The sequence below is a fragment of the Vigna radiata genome, unplaced genomic scaffold, assembly GCF_000741045.1.
Source record: "Vigna radiata var. radiata cultivar VC1973A unplaced genomic scaffold, Vradiata_ver6 scaffold_23, whole genome shotgun sequence".
NCBI classification, from domain to species: domain Eukaryota; kingdom Viridiplantae; phylum Streptophyta; class Magnoliopsida; order Fabales; family Fabaceae; genus Vigna; species Vigna radiata.
Genome location: NW_014541837.1, coordinates 2,724,560 through 2,732,568, shown reverse-complemented (window position 1 = coordinate 2,732,568; position 8,009 = coordinate 2,724,560). Strand labels below are relative to the sequence as shown.

General features: G+C 34.0%; 2 protein-coding genes across 2 annotated transcripts; both read left to right on the top strand.

The window, feature by feature from the left end:
• Positions 1-315: 315 nt before the first annotated feature.
• Positions 316-4,218, top strand: LOC106778494 (calcium/calmodulin-regulated receptor-like kinase 1). Its single transcript, XM_014666464.2, has 8 exons — positions 316-537; positions 1,415-1,794; positions 2,239-2,392; positions 2,658-2,784; positions 2,928-3,013; positions 3,096-3,167; positions 3,252-3,452; positions 3,590-4,218. The coding sequence occupies exons 2-8, from the start codon at positions 1,478-1,480 to the stop codon at positions 3,941-3,943; spliced, it is 1,311 nt and encodes a 436-aa protein (XP_014521950.1). The 5' UTR covers positions 316-537; positions 1,415-1,477; the 3' UTR covers positions 3,944-4,218.
• Positions 4,219-5,074: 856 nt separating this feature from the next.
• Positions 5,075-7,659, top strand: LOC106778548 (50S ribosomal protein L24, chloroplastic). Its single transcript, XM_014666517.2, has 4 exons — positions 5,075-5,261; positions 6,394-6,432; positions 6,713-6,943; positions 7,220-7,659. Exons 1-4 carry the CDS (start codon positions 5,154-5,156, stop codon positions 7,427-7,429), a joined length of 588 nt encoding a protein of 195 aa, XP_014522003.1. The 5' UTR covers positions 5,075-5,153; the 3' UTR covers positions 7,430-7,659.
• The last annotated feature ends 350 nt before the right edge of the window (positions 7,660-8,009 follow it).

The following is an 8,009-nucleotide window of genomic DNA, read 5'->3' as shown; positions in this document are numbered from 1 at the left end:
ATCATAAATACATGTTTTTTAAGCTCAGTAATTAGATACATCTGTGCTCAAGCAAGATAATGTAATAAATGTTACATTTTTTAAAATATTTTTTTATCTAAGTGAATGTTCACAATTTTAAATTCAAAAAAACTTATTAAAAATGGGTCGCTTTATTTTCACGATACACAAATAAAGAAATAAAGAGAAAAGTTTTTTTTCAGGTCAAATGAAGAAAGATTGAAAAAATTGTAATAAATTAGTAATTTATTTAATGTACTGTTCATCCTTTGGCGCTTTTTTAGTGCAAATTGTATTGATATTAAAATTATTCTTAGCTGCGACTTCGCCGTTTTCCGCTTTCTCTCTCTCTGTCGTTTGTTTATGCACTTTTTATTTTGTTGTCCAGAAACCGTGTCTGCGACTCTCTTACACATAACACATTCTTTTCTCTCGTTTTTGTTTTTGGAATCTCCTTCAGGATCTTCTACCCTTTTTCATTCCTTCTCACTTCTGGGTTTCTCTTTCTGTCTTTAGCAACGCTCCCACCAAAAAAAAGTAACTAACTGCTTTGCCTTCACTTCAGTTTTTTTTTTCTTTTTTTTTTTCTAGTGTGTGAATTGGTGAGTGGATGCGTCATATTTTCCCCAGAACATGTTTCAGTTTCCTTTTTTGCTGTCAGTGTTTTGATCTGTCATCTTATGTTTCTTCAAAGTGTGTTTTATGTCTCAACGTGCCTGCTTAACTGGATATATGCATGCTTTTTCATTTTTGTGCTTATTTTGTTGCTGCTAAAGGGTTGGGGAAAAAAAAGGAAGCTTTGTGGGGTGAATGAAAGAAGAGTAAAAATGAAAAGGGTGTTGTCATTTGGTTACATGCTTATGTGAATCTGAGTTGAGATTTCAATGATGGTTTGAAACTTTTTGTGTGATTTTGATTTTGCTCTCATTTTCCTGATTTTTGTTCCTTGTTAGATTGAATGGATTGAAAAAAAGTTGATAAAGTTTCAGGATTTATGCATTTCAGATTGGTAGAGAGGATTAGGATTAGGATTAGGATTCTTTCTATTTGGGTCTTCGATGCATTTCTTGTTCCGTGTGCTAGTGGTTTTGGTAAAGTCTAGTTTTGAACAGACGTAATGGGTGGTAACTGGTGAAGTTGTTGGTGATAAGTTATGCTTGATCGATTGTTTCAATATTATGCTGATGTCATTGTCCAACTTCCAGCATTGATTATTCATGCTGAGATTTTATTTTCTTCTTCTGAGTGTTATACACTTCCGAAGACTTTTTGACAATGACTTTGAAAATTAAGAGTAAAAGCCTTCAATTGACTGGTTCAAGTTCAATGTTGTAAACCAGGCACCAAGGAAATCTGTATATTAGACTATTACTGGTGGCATATAATTGACCATGTTTTGTGCTGGCTATGGCAGGTATATCAATGGATTGGATGATCAATAATAGGAAAGTCTAGCGCAGAAGAGGAAAGGGGAGAGATGAAAGACGAGTCGACTGGGCTTATCATCGGGATTTCCATAGGTGTGGTGATTGGAGTTGCTTTGGCAATTTCTGCGTTGTTCTGTCTCAGATATCATCGGAAACGGTCACAGATAGGCAATAGCAGTTCCCGGAGAGCAGCTGCCATACCCATCCGCCAAAATGGTTTTGATTCTTGCACTATTCTATCAGACTCAACCTTGGGTCCAGAATCACCTGTGAGGTCTGGACGGAATGGCACATCCTTCTGGCTTGAGGGCTTCAAGAAGAGTAGCAACATGGTGTCAGCATCTGGAATACCAGAATATTCATACAAGTATGTTTGTTGTCTTGTCTTATACTGAGTTAACTTCATGTGTTGTTCTTCTAAATGTTCTTGTAAATTTACATGTGTTGAAACTATATGAACTAGTAATGATCAGCTGCACTGTTTTTTTTTTCTTATATGAAATGATTGTTTCTAAATAGAATTTAATTGCTTGGTGGTCTTGTTCTCTGAAGAGAAACTCAGGAGTAATTAGGTTGGATCATTTGAATATTGGAAGAGGAAACAAAGAATTGGATGGCTTTAAACTACAATAACTGCTTGATTGGTGTCTCTTATTCCATTCTTATGCCTGAAAATTTGTAATTTTAGTGACTACTGAATGTTTCTATAAGTGAAATCAAGTTAGCAATAGTTTCAACAAAGAACAATTTCTTTCGAGTCATTTACCTCTTTCTTCTTTCTTTCGGTTGAAGTCTTTCATCTATGCTTCAGGGATTTGCAAAAGGCAACATATAATTTTACAACACTCATAGGACAAGGTGCATTTGGTCCTGTTTATAAAGCTCAGATGTCTACTGGGGAGACTGTTGCAGTTAAAGTTCTCGCTACTAATTCTAAGCAAGGGGAGAAAGAATTTCATACAGAGGTGAAGATAATATTTGTTTTTTCAGTGCTTTGGTATGAGAAGAAGGTTGATGTTTTTACTATAACCTGAAAAGTAGTTTTTTTTATATGTAATAAATACCTTTGTGCAATTTTCTTTTCTAAACTTGATATGAATAATTGTCAACTTGGCATGTTTTCATTTTAGATAACTTAATTCCAATTGGTAGTAACAGTTGTGCTGTATTAAGTGTGATAAATTGTTCTGCTTAAGTACGAACTTGGCATGTTGTTTCAATTTTTCTTAGGTTATGCTGCTGGGAAGGTTACATCATAGGAATCTGGTGAATTTGGTTGGGTATTGTGCGGAAAAGGGGCAACACATGCTAATATATGTGTACATGAGTAAAGGCTGCTTGGCTTCCCACTTGTACAGTAAGTTATCTGTCTTTTCATGTTCAACTTGAGGAATGATGGTATTCTTTTCATGTTGAACTTCCATCTGCAATAATAACTGAAGCAAATATGCTTGTTGTAGTAAAAAATGCATACAAAAACTCACTTGTCTCTATATTAAGGTGAAGAGAATGGTGCTCTGGGTTGGGAATTGAGAGTTCATATAGCTTTAGACGTAGCAAGAGGAATAGAGTATCTTCATGATGGGGTAAGTTTCCTGAGATCTGTCTGCACTAAGAATTCTGCTTTCTCTATATAGTTATATTATAATCTTATTTGTAATACTTCAGGCAGTTCCTCCAGTAATCCATCGAGATATCAAATCTTCCAATATTCTCTTGGACCAGTCCATGCGAGCCAGGGTATGCCATTGCTATTTCTTTCACAGTAAGTGTTTGTTGAAATGCTTCTTATACTGTTGTTGTTGTTGATGTTGAATCAAACAGGTTGCTGATTTTGGACTCTCGAGAGAAGAGATGGTGGATAAACAAGCTGCAATTCGGGGTACCTTTGGCTATCTTGATCCTGAGTATATATCTTCAGGAACATTCACCAAAAAAAGTGATGTATACAGTTTTGGGGTTTTGCTGTTTGAACTTATAGCAGGCAGAAATCCTCAGCAAGGTTTAATGGAATATGTTGAGCTTGTAAGATCTCTCTCTCTCTCTCTCTGTCTGTCTGTATCCTTCTGTACCTGACATGAAACTGTTCCGTGATTCCATGAACATCACTATGCATGGTTTTTTGTTATTAAACTCTAATGAAGATGTTGATGAATGATCAGGCAGCAATGAACAGTGAGGGGAAAGTTGGTTGGGAGGAGATAGTTGATTCTAAGCTTGAGGGAAAATGTGAGTTTGAAGAGGTGAATGAAGTGGCAGCCCTTGCCTACAAATGCATCAACCGTGTCCCAAAGAAACGGCCTTCCATGAGGGACATTGTGCAAGTTTTGACACGAATACTAAAGTCAAGGCACCAAAGGAATCATCATCATCATCATCATCACGAGAAGTCACTCTCAGCCGCAGGTGATGAAGTTTCCATTGATGTTGATCAGCTAGAAACCAAGACTTCTCTCACTCACCACCACACAAGAGAAGAATCTATAGACAGCACAGCTGACATGTATGATTTGTAGAAGATGCTTTTGCATTTAGCTTAGTTTTTTCATTAACATTGAAATTTTGTATTTGCCTTTGGATGTCATTTGGCCATAACTTTATACGAGGCAACAGAGATTTGATGATGCCAGACATCATCTTCTGTAATTGTCATAACATTTTTTTGCTTTCTGTTTTTTTTTTTTTAATTTCTCTTACCTCAGTTCTGTCTCACAGAAATGACACTCAAAATTTGTATAGTAACACTTCGAAGAATGAATTTGAAGCAACAAAAGAAAAAGTTACCTGTCTTGCCCTAAATCTATTTTTATACCTATGCATTTTATGTATCTTTTAAAATTGTATCACACACATTTAAAGTAAATGAGTTTGATTATTTATTTTAAATTATTAAAACATTAATAGTTTATTAAATAGCTTAACAGACTTCTCTCTTGTCTTTAGTTTTATTTCATTTGGATTTTTTTTTGTCATACAAATTTTTAATTTTCTTAATTATTTTTCGTCTTGTTAAATATTCACTCAAATTCGTAAGGTGCTTTCTCTTTTAGTGTAAACAAATTTGTTGTATTGTGATGAAAATATAATTACATAAATCTTTATATACAGTCCATTTGACATTAAGTTAGTAATAAAGTCATTATTTTTGTGTGATTTTAATTCTTTTGTAAAAAACTATTTAATTAATATCGGAAACAACATAAAAGCGATAAAATTTTTATACTTAATTATTGAATATGAAGATAGTTGTTCTATTTTCAAATCTATTAAGATAACATTGTTAAATAATTATTATATTTTAAGTATTATTTGTTTTGAAGTTTAAAATTTCATTCTCCACACACTTCAAAAAATTGACTGAAAAAGTAATATTTAACCTAATAATGATTTTACTTCAATTATGAATGTTAGATCCTCATATATGCATCTTCCCCTTCTTCATTCCTACTTTCATTTGATTTTTAGATAATTATTTATATTCAACGACAACAAAATAAAAATCTAATTTTAAGAAAAAAAAAATGACAATAGAAGTAACTCCAAATGGGCCAAAAATTGGGCTTAGCAAGGCCGATATGAAACTCACGGTCCATTTTGAAACAAACCGGTACGTCGTCGTTTCGTTTGTCCATTTTAGCCTCTCACCACTGCTCTATTCTTCTCAGGCATCCTTTTATCCAAAACCATTATTATCAGAAGCAGAAATAACGAGAGGTTGCAGCTACAATGGCAGCCATGGCTGCTCTTCAGAGCTCAATGACTGGTCTTTCCCTCTCCTCCAACTCTTTCTTAGGCCAGCGCTTTTCCCCCATCACATTCCCCTCTCTTCTTCCGGTATGCACTTTTCTCTCCACTCATCACTCTTATCCCAGTTTATTTTTTCAATTAAAGTTTCAATTTTGTCCACCCCGCGTGCTTCTTTTCTCCCAATAACGAAATGGGTCTTCCTCTTTTTAACAATTATGAAAATTAGCAATTCAAGTTTTTCTCTTTTTTTTTTTCTTCCTTTTTAGTTTTTCATTGTAAATATGGCGATACTGTTATTTGTTAGAGCATGTTCATTCATTAAAATGACTACGTATTTTGACATTAAGCTGCCGTTGGAACATGGTTGGTCGGTACCACTGGGAATAAATGCAAACTAAGCCCTTGTGGGTGTACATTTTCTTATTGAAGCTATTTAATTGGACTTTGATGTCTGAAAAAATGGATAATTATGCTCCTGTGTTATGCTGTATTCAAAAGTTTTGCTTCATAGACCTCAGAGTACCGGTGCTTGAAAATTTGAGATGGGAATTCAAAACTGGTTTTCTCTGTTCACTAATCACCTATCTCAAAGCATATTCCCACTCCTTATAGTGAAAAACCCAGTAATCTCAACTGTAGGGTTCATTTGCTTGGTGCTTGTCTATGTGGTACTTTGAAGTTAAGAGCTGGCTCAGCAAACTTTTCAGTTGAAGTGGTTTCCCTGTTAGGCTGAAGAAACATATTCTACAGATGAGGATAATGTTATAAAACCTTAAATTCGTTGTAGCTCTTTTTAACTTTGGATTAGGTGTTTTGCAATTGAGGATCGTTAGGAACACACAACACTTTACTATCGAAACTAATGAAAACTGAGACCTGTCAAAATGTGTGATTTTCATTAAATTTCAGTCTATAATAGACTGTTAAAAAAAGTATGTTAGAGAATATCTTGTTAGCATTTCTCTTTAGTCTTTACACTACTAGCTTTCACACTTTGGCCCTAATGAAAACAATTGCTTATCATCTTTTAATGAATATTTTGTGTTCCGCATAGTTTGTATTTGGGCTCTTTACAAATAACATCTGCAATAATAATTTGTCAGACAAATGAATTGATGGTTATTAACGATAAAATAAATGAAGTTTGTAACTGAATTTCATGATTCCATCAAGAGTTTTGTAAACTGACTTGATAATTGTTTATCTTTGTGATATGTAGGGTAAGTCAACAGAGAAGCAATGTCCCATTGTAATGAAGGTTAGTATAGATTCTTGGATTGTGCATCACCAATGCTTATTCCTTGCAAAATCTGTAAAGCTCAATCAAAATAGACTAAAGAACAGTGCATGTGCAGTCATTTGCAGTTCATTATTTGTCATATATGAATATTAGGTAGAACTTACCATTGACACTGCATCTTACATTGAGGAAATTGAAGCTAAGCAAATCATAAAGTTTCACTGATATTATATAGTGTAGCTAGCCTTAATAATCATACTCTTGTGGTGCATTTTTTTTTCTGCTTCTGCTCTGGCAGCTTAAACGATGGGAACGAAAGAAGTGTAAACCAAACAGCCTTCCTATCTTGCACAAAATGCATGTTAAACTTGGAGATACGGTGCAAATCATAACTGGAAGTGAAAGGGGTAAAGTTGGAGAGATCACTAGAATCTTCAAGCATAATAGCACAGTAATAGTGAAAGATTTAAATTTGAAGACAAAGCATGTCAAGAGTAGAGAAGAGGGGGAACCGGGCCAAATTATTAAGGTTGTCCTCATTTCCCTTGCTTCACTTTACAAATTCTTTTCCATTTCTGAAACTTCTTCAAGAAATGTATGTAACTTTTGTTTTTCACATGGAAAGTATGCATAATTGGATATACATTTAGTTTTACATCTCGTTCGTAGGTTATTATAGGCATGTCTGGATGCAAACTAGAAGTGCTTATGACAGTTTCTCTACTATAAATGTAGAGCTTTTTTCAATAGAAAATCTGTCAAAAGCATATAAAAAATGTTCATTGGTGTTATTTTATAATTCCAGATTGAAGGTCCTATCCACAGCTCAAATGTGATGCTGTACTCGAAAGATCAGAAGGTAGCAAGCCGTGTGGGACACAAAGTCCTTGATAATGGTAAAAAAGTTCGGTACCTTATAAAGACTGGAGAAATAATTGACAGTTCAGAAAATTGGAAGAAACTGAAGGAGGAGACTACTAAGAAACCTGAAGAAGCTGCTGCTGCTGCTGCATAATTTTTCTTGTGTAGTTCATTCATTCTCTAGTAATGTAACTCTAGCTGTACTTGTTGTGCTCAGTTTTTTTCATTTTATCATCTGATGTATATTTTGGTCTGTCTGTTGATCTCCATATACAAAAACCAGGGTGATTAAATTTGTCTATTGGTTGTTCACTTTGAGCAAAGTGAATCTTTTTGAAGAGAAATTGTTCATGAAAGTGAGAATGGCTGTGTTTTTTCTGAGTATCTCTGCTTCATTCAAGCAGGTATTTTGGTAATGCAATGGATACTAATATGAATGAAAGGACAAAATTTTCTTAAAATTAAGTTTTATTAAGAAAAAAAAACAATTTTTGTCATTATCTACCATATGGGGTGATTTGTATTAAAAAGAATCTGCGCATGCTGTAGTTAGATAAACACTATCTTATATCTTAGTTCAACCTTTTTGTGTGTGGTGTTCATCTTTGCTTTATTTTATTAATACAATATGGTTTGATTCCAAGTTAGCTTTGACAGAAATGGATTCGAGTTCACCTAACATGATCTCACTCTAATTAAGTTATACCTAAGCATTTAAATTAAATTCATTAAAT

Coding starts and splice junctions, on each gene's coding strand:
- LOC106778494 (XM_014666464.2), top strand. CDS start 1,478: ATGAAAGACGAGTCGACTGGGCTTATCATCGGGATTTCCATAGGTGTG. Junction 2,393..2,657: donor AGAAAGAATTTCATACAGAG/GTGAAGATAATA, acceptor AATTTTTCTTAG/GTTATGCTGCTGGGAAGGTT. Junction 2,785..2,927: donor CTTGGCTTCCCACTTGTACA/GTAAGTTATCTG, acceptor CTCTATATTAAG/GTGAAGAGAATGGTGCTCTG.
- LOC106778548 (XM_014666517.2), top strand. CDS start 5,154: ATGGCAGCCATGGCTGCTCTTCAGAGCTCAATGACTGGTCTTTCCCTC. Junction 6,433..6,712: donor AATGTCCCATTGTAATGAAG/GTTAGTATAGAT, acceptor CTGCTCTGGCAG/CTTAAACGATGGGAACGAAA. Junction 6,944..7,219: donor AACCGGGCCAAATTATTAAG/GTTGTCCTCATT, acceptor TTATAATTCCAG/ATTGAAGGTCCTATCCACAG.